The sequence below is a fragment of the Impatiens glandulifera genome, chromosome 7 (assembly GCF_907164915.1).
Source record: "Impatiens glandulifera chromosome 7, dImpGla2.1, whole genome shotgun sequence".
Lineage (NCBI taxonomy): Eukaryota > Viridiplantae > Streptophyta > Magnoliopsida > Ericales > Balsaminaceae > Impatiens > Impatiens glandulifera.
Genome location: NC_061868.1, coordinates 41,456 through 61,328, shown reverse-complemented (window position 1 = coordinate 61,328; position 19,873 = coordinate 41,456). Strand labels below are relative to the sequence as shown.

Here is a 19,873-nt window from a genome sequence, read left to right as displayed (position 1 = left end):
TTTATGACTAAAAAAACATTACCAAGCATGTCCTAAAACATCTTATAACGAAAGTATATAAACAAACAAGCATTAAGAACCAATGAGTCGGGATTTTTGGGTTCGCGGATTTCTGGACATAGGTTTATCTATGTGAACTACTAATCAGCAGCAGGAGGTTGATTCCGAATTAACCGACCCGCATATTCTCTTTAGCTAGCTAGCTTTCTCTTTCTTTCTGTTAATAAAAAGCTTTCCGAAATATATATATATGAACTTTTTTTCCCTATATTATATATATACATGAGTTACAAATTGAAAGATAGAATGTTTCCAAAGTTTATGTATGAAAGTGAAACAAATTTAGAGTTACAATATTCAATTTGAAGAAACTATACAAATCAATATCTTCAAGGTATGGATTCCTAATTATGTGTGAAGTTTCTCTTATTAGACTTAATTTGATTGATATGTAGCCTAAACTAAGAAATAGAAAAGTGTACCCGTTTAAGAAAATAAGTTTGCATACCAATAATCTGAGTAGAACATTAATTTGACAGACTTTACTAACTACATATATTTGACATAATCATTAAAATCAACTTATTGTTTATGACTATTAAATATTGTTTTCAGCATCAGAAGATTGTATTTTTCTAAACGACTAAGATGTTTTAAAAGATTTTAATAGTGTTTATAAGGATTATTCTTGGTGGTACTAATAAGTTATCCCTACAAATCAATAATACATATTAAGTGATAAATAAATATAATTAAATAAATAAATAAAAGTTAAAAAGAAAAATACTCTCACCCATGATTTTTTAATCCTGCTCCACAAGATGTGAATTGCAATTTATTGCAAGTAAGTTTGAAAGTATATCAAGAATTGATAAGTCATCCAAAAACAATCCATGCAATATGAGTTAGCTTTTGAAAATTAGATCTAGCATGGATTGGGAACAACAAATAAAGAGGATGTACTATAGCTTTGTAAAAAATGACTGGTGAACCGACGCAACTAGGGTGCATGTAAGGATTACTTTATCAAACGTCCTTAATAAGCTATTTTAGAGTCACCACTCACATTAGTCCTAACCTAAACTAAGAAAAGAAATAGTTGACTCATCCTAGAAATTAGTCTTTAGTCTGCGTTCCAGGGGATTTGAGTAAATATTAAGGTCCAAGATTACTTGGCATAAAACTAATAGTCTTTGCCTTGTAAGAAAAAGATGAAGGACAAATAAGAGAGTTTTGGTTTATCTACCTCATAGCTTGATATCTAATCTAATGGATGGCTATGAATGAAATACATTGGAAGAGAATTACCAAATCAAATCCATGACCCAAATATATTGAACATAGTGGCATAAAACTATATATATGATGAGACCTCAACAATAGGTACAATTCAGAATTCAGCAGAAGACCACTGACATAAACTAATAAGAACTGACTGAATACTAAGGCGAATCAAAATACTTATATCATCAAAGAAAGAGTAGGCCAATAGGAGTTCTAATAACAACAACAACGGATGTAAATCCACTCCTAAACAACACATTCTCTCGCCAGATTAGATGAAGAATGGCAAAACAAGGAACAAACAACAACAGGCAACTCCTCACAAGTAACAATTCAACACCAATTGCAGGTATAGATTCTTAGCAAGCTTAAGTTCAAAATCAAAAGTAGAAGACAAAAACATAGTTATTCACAGAAAGTAACTACACTTACTTTAAGTAGATAATACTACAGGAGCATTATTCTCTTCTGTGGGGGCGGCGGCATCAGCTAAAGGCGACTTCTTTGCAAGAGATTTGGGAAAATCAATGTAATCTTGAACACAACGCTGCTGAGGATGAGCTAACAATGAACACATGAAACGGAAGAGGATGCGCGGAATGCCTTGACCACTTTCGAAAATATAGCTCTCGAACTCGCTCACAAGTTCCAGGGCATCCACAAGAGCATCGTACACCTTCTGCGGGCAGTTCTCTGTCCCAGGCTTGTCGTGAAGGTATACCACATCTAATGTGAACAGCTTCTGGTTAGCAGCTGGCCATTGATGCTGCGGTGGTGTGGAAGATCTGCAGTATAATAGGATCTGCAAAATAACACCAAGACAGTTGTGAATGCATGCATATGACCAAGCTCACTTTCTTTTCCTTTCCTTTCCTTCCTAGAAGAAAACTAAGACAGCCAATTATCACTCACCAATCTGAGAATTCGATTTTGTAATCGCGATTTCTTAGCTTCGTGTGCCACAACTTTGAAGAGTTGTGTAAGGTCTGCTTGGCCGCCGCAAGAGGAATGATCAACTGAAAGAGCACTGAATGCAGCCATTGCTGAGTCAACGTCATTGCTGAAATCTTTCCTGAGCTTTTAAAATATCAAGGCCAAAAATGCAGTGAGATTAAGCAGATCTAATGAAAGAAAAAGGGAGGGCCCGCCAAAACAATATCCTAGCTAGCTAGCTAGGGAAGGAAAGACATGGAGGAGGAGGAGGTCGTTGTAACTATCAGCATATTGATTGATCAATCAATCACAAAACAAAATGATACATAAATTATGGGAGTAAGACAGACAGACAGACAGACAGATTATTGTTGCTACTAACTACATTTCTGGCATACAATCAATCAAAATGAATTTGAGTAGTACTGATTTATAGTGAATTAATATAAAGAAAAATCCTGAGAAAAATGGGCATACCCAGAAAGCGGATTTGCCAAGGGCGATGAAGGCAAAGCGGTGATCGGGATTAATGGTGAGTTTGGCGTTGATGAAAAGGAGGATGGCTTGCTTGATAGAGTCCAATCTGGTGATAGGTCGGCCGTTAGGGCCTGTGCCTCTCATCTCGGACAACGATTCAGGATCCACATCGATACAGAAGAGTATGTCTTCACTCGCGTACTCAGACGGCTCTAGTGTATAGCAGCAGCCTGGTGGTGGTGGTGGTGCTGCTGTTGCTGCTTGGCTCTGAGGCTCCGTTCCCTCCATTTTCCTCTTTCTTTTTTTCTATCTCTCTCTCTTTCGCCCAGGACAAGGACAGACAGACAGACGGACGGACCAACTTCTCCCCTTCCCAAGGATTCACATACCATCGTTTGTTTTAAAATAACTTCAAAAATCTACTGTCCTATAATCTACTTTTTATTTATTTATTCATTCTCAAATTAATCATTTTTATTATTATTAATATATCTTATTATTATTAAATGTATTTCAAATTTCATTTTTTATATATTTATTGAGTATCAACTATTGAGTCAAATTTGTGGATTTTTGAAAAAGTCAACTTTTATTAGACACTTGGACAGGACAGATACAATATCAACATATAAAACTGTATCCACCACCAGTTCATAAAAAAAAATAGAGCCATATATAACATACATATTTGCCATATATGAATAAGAAAGTAAGCTAGAAGAATATCTAAACTTTGTTCTAGAGAAACAACAGATTCCAATTCCAATTCCAATATATAGATAGAATTCAAGGTACAACAAAATGGCTGAGCTGATCAAAATCGTGATCTGATAACTCCGTTGGCACTTTGACATGGTGCAGGCCGTTTGATCATGATTTCCTGATTGTTCCCCAGTCCAGCCATTATAAAACCCAACACTAATGGAAGCAATTGATCTATATGTTCAGTATACTCATGATCAGCTTCTTCTATGATATGTAATTCATGATTAGATATGTACTTGTCAAATTCCTTTGCGTCTTCAATGGGGACAGTTTCGTCCTTGGACCCATGAACCGTCAACACCCTGTATATAATATTCTATTGTCAGAATCAACCCAAAAAGGAACTTTTAAAAATATTAAGAGACATGCTTGCTGCAAGAGCATCAACACCCTGTATGTAGAAAGGGTCATATGCAATGAGGATCAATGCATTTAATTCTGACCTGATGGAATCAGGTATTAAGAGACATGCTGCAAGAGTATCGGTACTCAACCGGTCCATTAAACTCTCTTCCGTAACCTGATATTCAATCTTTCCTATTGGACAAGAAATAAATATACATATATTAGGTATGCTATGCTAGCCATAAGATTAAGAATAATTGCTTCAAGAATCTTTTCTTATATCTAAGGACATGCAAAGATGAAAGGGATTTCTACAACCAAAGAGAAACTACAGAAGGAACAAAACCATTTCTACAACCAGAGGAAATCCAGATAATGTCATTAACAAAAATGCTAGCATGTCCATTTGGAAAACCTCACCCCTTCTGTTTGTCACATCAATAAACCCATCCTGCTTGATCTTTTGTAAAAAGTTCTTCCCCAGGCGACCTTCGATTCCTCTCTTCAAATCAAAGCGGCCAGAAATGTTAATAACATTATAGATATCATTATACATTGAAGCATACAACAACGCCACATTTCCGCCTGCAAAATCATCAAAAGCTCGTCAATGAATTTGGGTTGAAGAACATATCACACAAGAGGAGGCTTTGAATGATCTAGACGAAACAAATTAATTAAGAATGAAAAATATATTATTTTAAAGAAGGATAAATGTTTGTAAAGTATTTAATTGTGAGAGAAAGATGAAGGTATACAGTCTAATGATTTTATTGTATGTAGAACTATTACATTGGCTAGGTATTTATACACATATACATAAGTTATACAAGAAAAATAAAATAAGAGTGAAATCAATGATTGATTGTGTTAGGGTCTAAAATCAAGGTCTCGGTCCTAGAAAAAATTCCAGCAACCTTTCTCGACAACCGGTCTCGGTCCTATGGTGCACATGGGCCATATTTCTGTTTTGTTGTATTATTATTTTGTTTTGCTTTCTTTTTCTACTTTACAAACCGAATTCTGTTATTCTTTTAAAGTTGTTGTAACCGAATATTATGGGGCAAGACATCACCTATATAAGGCTGATCTTTCTTCCCCAAGGACCCATGAATAGAATGATGAAGATATGACTTCGCCCCTATTCGTCTATTATTATTATTATGGACTGTTTGGTATAGACCAACAGTAATTCTCTTCGCACCCTTGATTCTTCTATCCTTCCCCCCCAAATTCTCTATCGAAAACCTTCCGCTGCCCTTTGATTGTAGAATTTCACCGGTCTTATAAATCAAGAACGTGATTCTTGAACCCAAAACACACCTTACGAAACAAGTCGTAACAGATTGCTTCATTTATTGTGATTTGCTCATAATCTCCAATTAGCTCGAATAATCTCCAATCAAACTGAGATTTCTTTATTATGTTGTAGTTTACTTTTTTATTCCTTTATCATTTCTTTAGTTTGAGAGTACTAAATTTAAATTAAGGCTTTCGGTTTGGTTTATTTGAATAATCAAAACCCATCACATCATATCACTCACCCTTTCACTATCACATCACTCAATTTATTAACTAAAATACTAAAATATCCTCTATTTTAAATTACTATTTTTTATTTTATCATTATATATTAATACCCTTTAAGTCTTCTACCAAACAACACCTCAAAATCATTACTAATCATTATTTCTTTCAAATAATCAGGTTATTTAAATACAAAGAAACTAACCAATTTTTATGTGAAAGAATTGAACTACATTCAACACTTCAAATACAAGAAAGAATTCATTTTTCCATCATACTTTCTGATTGTTCTAAAATTGTCTTCATCTATTCGAAAATCTCTACATGATATCAGAGTCGACCTCAAAGGCGCTCTCTCTCTATCAGTCAATCCTCTCAAAACTGACCAAATCAACTCTCGCTTTTCCGCTGCAAGCAAAAGAATCAGTGGCCTCAACATCGCCAACTACGAGAAAAATCATTAACCTCTCTTTCTCGTTGCGAGAAGGAGCATAGACACTTTCCTGTCACCCCATTCCGTTGCATGCATTTTTTTATTAAAAATCTAGTGTTGCGATCCAATAAAGGAATGTCGTACTTCATACTCGAAATCTTCAAAAACAGATATAGTCTTAGAATAAAAAAGCTCAAAGCTCTGATACCACTTGTTAAAGATCAATATGGATATGAGAGTAATCAAGATAAAGAAGAGATGCGAGTATCAATAAAGTAAGCACGTAAATAACAGTTAGGGATCTATCTTTCCCATTAATTCTTTTTTCATCTCAATACAATTTTCTTTGATTCAATGTATTGTTACGAACAAAAACAAAACCCCTTTTGACAACATGTGTTCTAAAATGGAAGACAGTACTCTTTTTGAAGACTTATGGATATGAGACAAAACAAGACAATGTAATAATTCAAGCTCATCAGTTCTTCCTTTGCAATTTCCGAAATTGGACCCGAAAAATACGACATCACTTGTGTATAATGACCAAGAGAAAGTGAAGCCAACCTACATTGAAAATGATGATCATTTTCAGGTTTACCCAGGAAAAACCAAATCTGCAAAGATATTTGAAGATGGGTGGGGCCTTGAAGATATAATCTTAGTACTTGATCCCATTTATCGAGCATACTTAGCACCAAGTCTCATTTTCGATTAGTTAGTGTGGTTCGAGGAACCATCAGGTGGTGGATCTTGCTTTATGAAAAAATTATGGCATCAGACTTGGATGAGATCCAAGTACTTATTATGGCCTACAATTGGGATAGTTTATGTGGTTTGAAGAACCACCCGATAGTCTCCCGATAGTCTATGGAAACAATTTTGACAATTCATATGGTTCAGAAGCCATCAGATGCCTTGGAGTTTCAACTGAAACATCGTGTTTAATGTCGTTCGCGGAAGAACGGATTTAAGGGGTATATAGTGTTGCGAGGGGAAAGGGTTAGGGCAACGGATAGTAGCGGTTAAAAATAATAATATTATAAATACATTAGTCGTTGCTATGATGAGGTTAAGAAATGAATTAGTTAAATACTTTTTGTTAGAGTTTTTATCTCTCATCCCAATTGTATTCACCCTATTAGGGTTCTATCTTTCCCCATTAATTACTTTCTTCTCATCTCAATACAATTCTATTTGTTTCATCAATTATACTCTTCGATTTTAGATATTAAACATAATTCTAGTTCAAGGTATAACACAATCTTTTTATTTACTACATCTTTTATATTGATTGTTCTAAAGTTGCCTTAATCTATTAAAAAATTGTATGTCGTATAAATCTATGTCTCATTCACAGATTTATTAATACAAACTTTAACAAAAACAAAAAAAATATAAATATATGATCACTACTTGAAGCAGATTCGAATCTTCTAATAAAAGGGTTGTTAAACATATAAAGAAACACACCTTTGCTATGCCCTACAATAGCAGCTATTTCACGATTTTCAGCACGGAAATATTCAACAACTGCACGTAAATCATCAGTTTCTCTTCGGTAGCTACCATAACGAAATATGCCTTCACTTTCCCTGAATGTCATGGAAATCACGTTTCCTCAATGATATGAAGAAAAGTACAAGTGTTTGTTTTTGCTCGCACTAGTTGGTGAAAAATAGTTTGTTTGTTGGGAGGTTGTGAGTTAGACTCTTATCATTCAAAATAGAAATGAAGAAAATTGCATATGTAAGTACAATTTGACCATAACAATTCAATGATAATAACTAAACATTTTTGTCAATCAAGTTGAAAGTCTCGATGTTCAAAGGAGCATAAAAACAGCTACATGACTACATCTAGCTTCAAGTCTAAGAAGTCTATTTAAATGAAATGTTATACAGCTACGGTCTTGTTTGATCTTGTGTTATTTGAATAATCTTTTGGATAATTGAAAAAATATTGTTTGATGAAAAAATGGATTATTTGGACATCAAACAAGCTCTAAATTATTATTATTATCTTTAAAACAAGCTCTAAATTAATATTGCTACATAAAAGATGAAGATAAGAAAGTGGAAATTGACTTCAATAAGATATATGTTTAGTGGACTCCATTTGAAGGAGAGAGTCAGTAAAAAGACTAGAAAAAAAAATGGGAAATAAAAGTTTTTTTTTTTAACCCGGGTTTAGTTCCTGTTAGCTAGCATAATACCCACCTTTAAATCAAAGGGAAAGAAAAGATTGTATACTCACTCAAACATCCATCTTCTTGGGACAAAGTGCAAATGACATTTACATAAACATCCTCATGGAGAAATGTTAAATTATGACCAGAGCACAAAAACATTCTTTCAAAAGTATTCATTGTCACAACACTGAACATTTCTATTTCAGCATGTTAGAAATTCCTATACTAACAAAATATTAGTAGTGGATTCAGAACTTACCCATTTCCAGCAAAGTCGAAGCGGAAGGCACTGATTCTTGCTGCTTCTAAAGCAACAGCAAGATCTCGGAGAGGAATGCGATCCTAAAATGTTTAAATTGTAGAATGTCTACAAATCAATAAAATGGGAGAAAAAACACAACCAAACTCCAAGTTCATCAAATGTGGAAAACTTGTATTTGATACTAAAAAATGGTCTTCTAATTTCCAGAAAACAAATTAGACTCCACCAAGTCTTCACATTCTGAGCTGCACAGATTCTGGTTCCTCTCAATGACATGGACATAACACAAAAATAATTAAAATATGACCTGTAGATAAAAGACAAAGGCATGGAATACATAAAAATGATTCTCCCACGTTAGATCAAGTTTAACAAGGCTTATCTTACACAAGGATCACTAAATGTGGCAAGAATTAAGAGAAACAACTTTTGAGCAATGGTGGGTAAAAACAGCCAAAGTCAATTGTTGAGACTTTTACCCAAATTGAACAAAACAGTGGCATCTAACAAGGAAAAACTGATAAAGTTTAGATGTGAAGATGCAAACACAATTTTTTCTTTAAGAAATAGGAAATGTTAATTTATCGAGAACATGTAGACCGACCTTTGAGGATCTAAATCCATGGCACACAATAACAAGCTCCTTCGAACCAGTTTCGTGCAGTAATCCAACTAGCTTTTCACCATGCTTGTTCTGCACATTAATTCGCTTGCATTCCAACTCTATGAAGAGATAACAAAAAGAATGCAGGAATAATCTTTATTTCATCTAGAAGAGCACAAGATAAAATGAGGTGCATGTTGAAGTTTTATAAAGACATACAATTCATGAATGAAAAATAACTCAAAATAAATATATCAAATCTCGGTCAAAGAAATCATTTGAGAAAACAAAGTAATTGACACCCAATTATACAGAACCTCTGTCAAGTTCCTTATAAATAGATACACAACCTTAATTTATTTTTTTTCATTTTGAACTGATTCTTGTTTTTCAAATAGGTCGATTATTCGCACCGTTCCATTTCAGTGTCAAAACAGTTAGCTAATCCATGGAGCTCAACCCATCAAATTCTGTTATGCCAGTAAGCAAGCGAAAGGACCAGCTCTTATAAACCATTTGTTCTAGAGTTAACAGATTAAACTTCTTATTTTCTTAACAACACAAAATACCTAATCAAATTCATCATTAATGGCTATAAATAGCACCTGTATATCACATCAAGTATTGTTACAACAGATCACCCAGCTAATAAGATAATGGGTAATCACAGCATTAGCGTCTCACAATTATGAAAATTGATGAATGGACCAAATTCCCTTGAATAACCCACATGAAAATTACTTACTCGGACAAAAAAAAAAGTCATTGAAAAGGAATAACAAATTCGCTGTCACGCCTTCTAATCAAACGAGGGTAAATGTTTAATGGTTACCTACTACAGCCTATTCACATGTTTATCGAATCATAGTCTCACCATTAGAAAGCAGTTGGCTGCTTTTGCCCTTCTTCGTCGACGGCTGGAAAGCCATTCGATCGACTTACGGTGAGAACGTGGTTTTCAACAGCGAACTGACGCTGAAGAAAGAGATTGACTTTGATCTTTGGTTTTGTTTGGGTTTTTATTTTATTTTTTCTTCTTAAAAACCTTTTTTTTATTATATTTTCAAAATAAATAGTTTTTTTTATTATTAAGGACAAAAATATTATATATTAAATGAATAATAAAATAATTAAATAAATGATAATTTTGGTATTTTATAGATAAAAAAAAAAGTAATAAAATGTATGAAGGGAGGTGGAAGTGATGATCGTTGATTTTTGGAAAAATTCATTAAAAAAAAAAATCTAAACATCCAACAAATTCTATACTATTTTCACATGAATGCTCTAAAGCCTTGTCCATGACTGAATTTACTGAATATTCCAAATTGAGATCTGAAAAATCAAACTATATTTCATTTTAAATAGATGTATAATGGGTTTGTTGTATTTTTAAACCACACATTTATTAAAATAATAATAATTTTCACAATTATTCACGTCATCATAAATGAATTTTCTTTTCTAAATTATTTTTTTTACGGTATATATTTATCTTTCATAATATTAATATTAATATTAATATTAATATATATATATATATATTTAAAAAAAAAAATCATTTAGATGTGTTATTTTAAATATTTTAATTTTATAATTAGTTCAATTAAACGTATAAATTAATAAAAATTTATTTAAACATATGAATTATTAAAAATCGACGCATTTAGACTCTATTAATAAATCGATTTACTTTTTTTAATTTATATATTTATTAATTAAATATTAATTTTTCTCTCTCTTTCCTTTTTTATTAATTAATTAATCAAATTTTCTCTTGTTTTATTATTAATTAATTAATTTATTTTTTTTTTCTTTCTTTGTAATAACCTTGTGAATGTTTTTTTCTTTATTATAAACAAAAATAAAATTAATAGTCTTTTTATTTTGTATTCAAGTTTATAATAATAGTAAACAAAATTATATTATTATTATTATTATTATTATTATTTTTAATCTTGATTATTGCTCTTGATGTTGGATGGATTAATATCTATTATTATTCAAATTTAATTGTTTTTTTTGTTGTTGAAGGGATGAGTTTTTCAATTAATTTCTTTTTCAAAAAAATATTAAATATTTTTTTGTTTCATATTTATATATATTTTTTTATCATTATATATATATATATATATATATTCTTATTTTTAATTTATATGTATATAATATATTGATTTATTAGGTTAAACTTTTATTTATATATAAATAAATGTGTCATTACATCACTGGTTGGAAAAATGATAAAATGTGAGAAGAGAGAGAAATTTTGTTATTTTTTTGCTTCAAATTGTGCCACATCATTCTCTTCCCTATTTCCTCCCTCAAATACCCTCCCCCAATCATTTCTAATTTAAAATTGGGATAAAAATATTTTTAATTAGAATAATATATATATATATAAGAGGAAAAAAATAAAAATAATTTTTTTATTAATAAATTTATATAATATATTGAGAAAAGTTAGGAAAATAAATTTAATTATTTTTATTATATATAATGTTATATCATTATTAAAAAAAAGATTTGTATTTAATATTAGTATAAGTAATATAATTATTTTTATTATATATATATATATTTTTTTTTGTATAAGTATGAAAATTTATATAATATATAATTATTCAAAATATAATTTATAATAAATATATATATCATAAAATTATTTTAATAATAATAAGTGGTGGTGGTTGAAAAAATTAACATTTTATACTGAACGAGAGTTCGAATCCTTTTACAGAGTGAGATAAAGGGAAATTTGATCAAATGACCTCAAAAAGTGTCATTCTCAAAACTAACCCCGGTAATTTTATTTTTTAAATATAATCTTTTTTAAAAATTTAGACAATTTTATCCCTACTATTATTTTTTTATTCACTTTCCCTCACTTTTTCTCTCTCCTTTCCCTCTTCAAATCTCCCCTCTCTTTTCTTTCCTTTCCCAACTTCTCCCCCCTCTCTTCTCATCTCCCCGCGACACCGACCCCCAACTCCAACCCCGCTCTCTTCTCATCTCCCCGCGACACCGACCCCCCAATTCCAACCCCGCTCGCGACCGACCTAGGGAACACAACTGCAATCCCCGCTCTCTCTTCTCATCTCCCCGACCTAGGGAACACAACTGCAACGCCGCAAGACGACGAGACCCACCTGCAACGCCGGAGGACGACAAGATCCAGCAGCATTGCAGGTGGGTCTCTTCGTCCTACAGCGTTGTTTGGAGAGTTGGGGAGATGAGAAAAGATAACAGGGGTTGCAGTTGTGTTCCCTGGGTCGGTCGCGGGTAGATGAGAAGGGAGAGCGGGGTTGGAGTTGGGGGGTCTGTCGCGGGGAGATGGAGGAATTGGGAAAGGAGAGAAAAGTGAAGGGAGATGGGAAGAGGGAAAGGAGAGAGAAAAAGTGAGAGGAAAAATGAATAAAAAAATTAATAGTAAGGGTAAAACTGTCCTAATTTTTAAAAAAATGTTATATTTAAAAAATGAAATTATGAGGGTTAGTTTTGAGAATGAGCATCTTTTGAGGGTCATTTGATCAAATTTCTCAATCTAAAAGGGAGTCGAATGCTTAAATATGGTGGGAATTAATAATGCATTTTTCATTTTTGATTACAATTATTGATTATTTTTTTATATATATATATATACATACATACAAAAATTTATAAAATATAATAAATATTTGTTATTTTAATTTATAATGTTTACATATATATATATTTTAAAAAGTATATGAATTAGAAAATAAATTTATATATATATATATTTATATAATAATAATGTTTAACTATAAATTATTTTGAACAATGTCGGGCTATTTTATAAATTTCGCGAGTTTTGGGGTCCTATTTTATTAACTATAAATTATTTTTAACTCACTATAAGGTTTGATTAGATATAGAAGCTCCTTGATGATGGAGATCCTTATCAGCGTCGCGTCGTCTTCTAATTTGAGCTTTTGGTGAGAGATGAAGATGATGTTGACCTTTCTTGAGATCAGATCAGCGTAACAACGGTAAATTGCGCTGATGTCTTCTGATTTGAGCTTTCTGTTTAGTTTTCTTTTATACAAGTGACTACTAAACTCTCTTCTGCTTTAAGTTTTCAGTCTTATGCTTTGAGCTTTCTGTTTAGTTTTGTTTTGTAGGTAACTCTCTTCTGCTTTAAGTTTTCAGTCTTATGCTTTGAGCTTTCTTTTTAGTTTTGTTTTGTAGGTAACAACTAAACTGTTTTCTACTTTGAACTTTCTGTTGTCTTTTGCTTTGAGTTTTCTATAAGATGATTAGAATATGAAAAGTTTATAACTTTCTTTACTATTCACTAATTACTCAACACATAAACATATTTTAAATGTCTATATTATTTATATATATAAATTCGAAGAGTTTTTTATATATTAAATTATTATTTTTATTATGGAGGAATATCAACTTTAAACAATGTTGTTAAAGAGGTGATTTTTCATTTTTTATCAAATAAATTATTTTTCTATTGTTATTTAATATTTTAATGTCTTAATTAGGGTGTTAAAAATACAAACAAATTTGGAGATGGTTGCTCGTATGACAATTACTATTACGAAAAAGACATAAGATTTAGTTTCTATTTTTCCTTCTACATTTTCTAATTTTGTTTTATGCAAGTTGTATTTTATTTTATTAATATACATCATACTGTGTAAACTTAATTCAACATGTATTATTTTTCTATAATATAAGATTCGACTAAAAATTTATTTTAATTAATGATTGTTCAATATTGTCTTTCAATTCTTATATTTTCAATTCTTATATAAGGTCTTTTAGAATTACAACATAAATCATGGTGAGTAATTTTTATTTTTATTTTATCTTCCATAGTATTGAATTAAATTAAACCAATGATACAATTAGGTGTCAACAAGGTTGAGACAAACTAGAAATATTCGTTTTTACTATAATATAAGTTCTCTAGTATGTCTTCTATTATTATTATTATAAAAATTTTGTATATTATTTTGTCATATATAAATTCGAAACGTGTTTTATATATTAAATTATTTTTTATTAGGTAGGAATATCAACATCAGACAATGATGTTGAAGAGATAAATTTTTAATTTTTTTATCAAATAAATTGATTTACTACATTAATATTTTAATGACTTAATTATGTTGTTAAAAATACAAATAAATTTGGAATGGACGCTCAAGTGACGATTTACTAGGACGAAAAAGACATAAGATTTAGTTTCTCTTTTTCATTCTAAATTTTCTAATTTTGTTTTATGCAAAGTTGTATTTTATTAATATACATTATCATGTGTCAACTTAATTCAACAGGTTTATTTTTCTATAATATAAGATTGGACTAGATATTTGTTTTTAAATTAATGATCGTTCAATATTACCTTTAAATTCTTATATATGGTTTTTTAGAATTACAATATGAGTAATTTTTATTTTATTTTATCTACAATAGTATGCAAGGATGAGACAAACTAGAAATATTATTTTTTTTACCATGTAAATTCTCTTTCATGTCTTTTTATTATTATTATTATTATTATTATAAAAACTAGCATGAATCCCGTGCATTTGCACGGATTAGAATATATATAAAATATTATTTATTTATAAATATTTTAGATAAAATTAAGTTTCATTTTAAACTTAATATTAACTTATATTTTATCCGTTCGATACCCACTTAACCCCTCAATTGATCATCATCTTGTGACCTCACACTTTCAAATGCTCGTCAAACCAACCATTAATTCCAACCTCACACTCGACAAACTACCCACCACCCGACCTCCATCTCGTGACCTCACACATTCAATTTATCACCACACCAACCTTTAATTCCGACCTCACATTCGACAAACAACCCACCACCCGACCTCCATCTCGTGACCTCAAACTTTCAAATGCTCACCAAACCAACCACTAATTCCGACCTCACACTTTCAGATGCTTATTATTTGGTTAAAAGTTGCGCCACATAATATTATAGTCAAGAATATATCGTTGAAAATATAAATTTGCATGTTTTGGGATTCGAAACTTGGTCTTCCACATGAAATGTGAATACTTAAACCGCTAGATTACATATGATTGTTGAAATAATTTTATTATTTTGTGTATGCATATATATTTTGTATTTAATATTTATTAACAATTAGTTAACCACCACCCGACCTCTATCTCGTGATCTCACACTTTTAAATGCTCGTCAAACCAACCAATAATTCCGACTTCACACTCGACAAACCACCCACCACCCGACCTTCATCTTGTGACCTCACACTTTCAAATTCTTGTCAACCCAACCACTAATTCCGACATCACACTCGACAAACCACCCACCACCCAATAATTCCGACTTCACACTCGACAAACCACCCACCACCCAATAATTCCAACTTCACACTCGACAAACCATCCACCACCCGACCTTCATCTTGTGACCTCACATTTTCAAATGCTTGCCAACCCAACCACTAATTCCGACATCACACTCGACAAACCACCCATCACCCAATAATTCTGACCTCACACTCGACAAACCACCCACCACCCGACCTTCATCTTGTGACCTCACACTTTCAAATGCTCGCCAACCCAACCACTAATTCCGACATCACACTCGACAAACCACCCACCACCCGACCTTCATCTTGTGACCTCACACTTTCAAATACTCGACAATCCAACCACTAATTCTGACATCACACTCGACAAACCACCCACCACCCGACTTCTATCTCGTGACCTCACACTTTCAAATTCTCTTCAAACCAACCATTAATTCCAACCTCACACTCGACAAACCACTCACCACCCGACCTCTATCTCGTGACCTTACACTTTCAAATGCTTGCCAAACCAACCACTAATTCCGATCTCACACTCGACAAACCACCCACCACCCGACCTCCATTTCATGACCTCACAATTTCAAATGCTCGTCATACCAATCACTATTTCCAATATCATACTCGACAAACCACCGACCACCCAACCTCCATCTCGTGACCTCATACATTTAAATGCTCGACAATCCAACCACTAATTCCAACATCACACTTTCATATGCCTATAATTTGTTTAAAATTTTGCATGTTCTGGGATTCGAACCCTGATCTTCCGCATGAAATATGAACATTTAAACCGTTAGACCACTTATGATTGTTGAAATAATTTTATTATTTTGTGTATGCATATATATTTTGTATTTAATATTTATTACTAATTAGTTAATTTTTATATTAACATAAAAATTATTTATATTATTATATATATGATGAGTGAAAAAATTTATGATAAAAGATAAAATGTATTTATATAAAATTAATGATGAAAACTAATATAATATATATATATATATAAGGTAACCAATAAATATAAAATTATGAATGTAGGTGCATTTATAAAAATATAAAAAAAATTGTTTATATTTATATATAAATAAAATAAATATAAAAATTATGAAGTTAGATTCATTTATAACCAATTTTTTTTTTTATATCTTGAATTAATATTAATATAGATAATGTTTTAGATAATATTTTATAATGAAATATATATATTATATATAATATATATAATAATGGAAAACTAAAATTTAATTAAGAAATGAAGAGAAAGAGAGAGGAGTGAGAAAATATTTAATGATATGAATTATATATGGATTAATGTGGTGCTTTATATTTATATATATATATATAAATAAATATGTTATATAATATTATATATTTTAATATAACATTATTGATAAAAAAAATATTTTATAATATTAGTGAAAAAAATATAAATATTTATATGGTAAGAGAGAGTAAAAAATACTTAATAATTAAATTAAGGGAGAATATATATATATATATATATATATATATATATATATATATTAAAAAAAACTTATATATATATATATTAGGAGAGAGAAAATAATTAAGATAAATAATTATTAGCAAAGAGAAATTATAAAATAAAGAGAAGGAGAGAGGAGAGATAAAATATTTGATAATGTGATTATATATCTAATGACGATTGATTAATGTGGTGCATGTTGATTTTAAACATTATTATTATTATATATATATATATATATATATTGTTATTATTAAATATAAAAATAAATATGTTATGTAATATTATATATTTTAATATAAAATTATTGATAAAAAAATATTTTATATTATTAATGCGAAAAAAATATAAATATTTATATGGTAAGAGAGAGTAAAAAATACTAAATAATTAAATTAAGGGAAAGAAATATATATATATTAGGAAAGAAATTTATATATATTTATATATATAATTATTTGGAGAGAGAAAATAATTAAGATAAATAATTATTAGGAAAGAGAAATTACCTTATTTGTTAATGATTGTGGAGAGAGCGTGTATTACACCTCCAACATTTTAAATTAAGCGTTATTAGATATATATAGATTTCGTTTATATTTTTCCCTTACAATGAAGGATATCCTACTATAATTTATAATGATCATATATTTAATCGGTCGAATACCTATATCTTTTTTCTTAAAAGAAAAATTAATAACAATCCAAATGTAGTTTATTATCATTTTTATTTTTCAAACACATACCAAAATTTGTGAAATTTGTGAGATTAAAATTGATATGGTTTGGTCACTAATAAAATTCTAAAGTTCAAGAAAAGTGTTAGGATGATATTCAAAATACAAATGAGAGATGGTTGTGGAACTTTATTTTGGCACGATTCTTGATTTGAGCATAAACCAATTGTTCTTAAGGAGGAGTTTGAAAGAACTTAGATAAGGCAGAATTGTCAAGTTGCTACAGTACGTGAAATCAAAGATGGAGAATGGAATACCCTTCAGAGGTGAATCCCATTAGGTATGAGAATTCTTAAATTTATTCAAGCCTCACAATTTAATGATCGTAGGGTTTTTCATTGTTGGACGGTTGAACATGATGAAAAGTTTGTTGCAAGTTTGGCTTGGGATACTATTCAAAACAAAGGAGACATTGTTCGATGGTCTCATGTTATTTGGTCTCCCAAGATCATTCTAAGGCACCAATTCATTATGTGGTTGGCCTTTCGGGAAAGACTTCCTACTCGTGATAGGCTTAAACGGTTCATGAACATCCCAGATTCAAAGTGCCTTTTATGTTATGACAATGAGGAAACTTTGAGTCATTTACTTGGGTGCTTCCATTTTTCTTGGATTTGTGATGTAAATTTGCTAAGTCCATGGCTCTCACCAACTTCCTTATAGAGTGGATGGATATGAAGGAAGTTGCTATTATAAAAGCGAAGAATAATTAATTCTATACAAATTTGTTAAAATTTTGTTTTTCATATATTGTTTACCATGTTTGGGTGGAACGAAACTCAAGGGTGTTTTCTAAGGTGAGATGCGTGTTAGAAATATCTTAATTAGATCCTAATTTAATGTGTGAGAAATTAAATATGAATGCTGAATGCGATGAAAGCGTACCTTAAATCATGAATCTTATCTTTCTTAGACTTTGCATGGATTGAATGATTCTTTAATCTCTTTCTTTAGACTTTCCTTATATGGAATGATTCTTCCATTTGATGAGTACGCTAATAGATTTCAATTTCTGTTGATGGGGACGCAAAGGAAAATTGACCGTACTTCAAATGGGGACCATTACCGTTACATATAACTAACATTAAGTTAGTTATTATAGTTAAGTTATTTCTAATTCAACTCCTTCATAAAATTAGATATGCCACTTAGGTATCCTCACTTTATATTCATGACAAATACACCCATAAGCCATAAACTTAATCACATTAGATCACATTATTTTGTCTTATATTAAATATGACATTTGCACAATTATTTATTATACTAGTGATCCTAAAAATTCCAACAATCTCCCACTGGGTCACGTATGTACAAAAAATAAATGTATCAACCATAATACGCCTAAAGTTTATGTCATCTCAATCATAAGTTGTATAAACAATTTTATCAATTAATTATATCATTATAGGATCAAAGAGCTCGTCGTTGTATTTAAGCACAACTAGACCCAACAATGATCACATAAATCAATATAATTAATTGACAAATCATATCATGAATGTGAGAAATGAAAATTTCATGCAATGTGATCTTTTCATGTCAATTTTCAACTAGTCCTACTTGACTTTAGTGAGATCATACCTTAAACATAATTATACAAAGTGTAATGAACTGAATAATACTTAATTTTTGATCAGAATAAGAAACTTCATGAATATCTATAAAATAACTAAACTGAAAGACAACCAAACTACAAACTCCCACTGAAGTTAGAGATTGTCGATCTCTGTGACACTCATACGAGCAATATTCTCATGAAAGACATTAGGCGATAAACTCCTTGTCAATGAGTTTATAACCACAAAGTTTGTACATAAATATTTTATAGAAATCTATCCACTTTGTATCATTTTTTTCATAACAAGAAATTTGATATCAATATTACTTAATTTGATGCCTAATAACATGTCACAAATTCCGCTACAATAGTGGATGACGCCATAAGTGTTTGTTTGAAACTTCTTCAAGAAATGACAAAAACTAGCTAGCAAAAATATTACCCGAAGTGGATTTTATACTATTTTGGCATCCTGTAAGATCGGATTCAGAACACTCAATGATCTCAAGACTTTCCGACTTTATATATGTGAGCATTTAATTCTTAATTCTTTTCAAATATCTTATAAATATTGGCTACTTAATGTCAATCAAAATTTGTGACAAATAAAATGTCACCCATATATGAAAACATAAATAGATGTTTACTCCCACTGAACTTGTGATACACAAATAATCAATTATATTCATCTCAAAACCAAAAGAGAGAATTTTTATTTTGTGAAATTTATGATATCACTAACGAGATACTTCTTTAAGTCTTTATATTGCAAACCATATTCATTGGTCTCTCGATACAAAGTTTTCTCATTGCACCAATTTTTTTTCAATGTCTCTATTGAAAAACTCTTTACATCTATTTTGATGAAGCTCCATATCAAAATATGCTACGAGTACCATAAATTGTCCTTAAAGAG

General features: G+C 30.6%; 2 protein-coding genes across 2 annotated transcripts; both read right to left on the bottom strand.

Annotated features, from left to right (window-relative positions):
- Window positions 1-1,600: 1,600 nt before the first annotated feature.
- LOC124945497 lies at window positions 1,601-3,072 on the bottom strand. Its single transcript, XM_047485941.1, has 3 exons — window positions 2,695-3,072; window positions 2,197-2,361; window positions 1,601-2,086 (listed from the first exon to the last, which is right to left on the bottom strand). Exons 1-3 carry the CDS (start codon window positions 2,980-2,982, stop codon window positions 1,718-1,720), a joined length of 822 nt encoding a protein of 273 aa, XP_047341897.1. The 5' UTR covers window positions 2,983-3,072; the 3' UTR covers window positions 1,601-1,717.
- Window positions 3,073-3,306: 234 nt separating this feature from the next.
- Window positions 3,307-9,823, bottom strand: LOC124910683. The gene is made up of 7 exons (XM_047451359.1): window positions 9,693-9,823; window positions 8,819-8,937; window positions 8,212-8,294; window positions 7,235-7,356; window positions 4,225-4,389; window positions 3,903-3,996; window positions 3,307-3,761 (listed from the first exon to the last, which is right to left on the bottom strand). The coding sequence occupies exons 1-7, from the start codon at window positions 9,745-9,747 to the stop codon at window positions 3,509-3,511; spliced, it is 891 nt and encodes a 296-aa protein (XP_047307315.1). The 5' UTR covers window positions 9,748-9,823; the 3' UTR covers window positions 3,307-3,508.
- Window positions 9,824-19,873: the final 10,050 nt, after the last annotated feature.

Excerpts from the sequence above, each read along its gene's own strand:
- LOC124945497 (XM_047485941.1), bottom strand. The coding sequence starts at position 2,982 with ATGGAGGGAACGGAGCCTCAGAGCCAAGCAGCAACAGCAGCACCACCA. Across the intron at positions 2,362-2,694 it reads TTGGCAAATCCGCTTTCTGG|CTCAGGAAAGATTTCAGCAA; the intron begins GTATGCCCATTT and ends ATATTTTAAAAG. Across the intron at positions 2,087-2,196 it reads AAAATCGAATTCTCAGATTG|ATCCTATTATACTGCAGATC; the intron begins GTGAGTGATAAT and ends GTTATTTTGCAG.
- LOC124910683 (XM_047451359.1), bottom strand. The coding sequence starts at position 9,747 with ATGGCTTTCCAGCCGTCGACGAAGAAGGGCAAAAGCAGCCAACTGCTT. Across the intron at positions 4,390-7,234 it reads TATTGTAGGGCATAGCAAAG|GCGGAAATGTGGCGTTGTTG; the intron begins GTGTGTTTCTTT and ends ATGATTTTGCAG. Across the intron at positions 3,762-3,902 it reads TTAATACCTGATTCCATCAG|GGTGTTGACGGTTCATGGGT; the intron begins GTCAGAATTAAA and ends TATTATATACAG.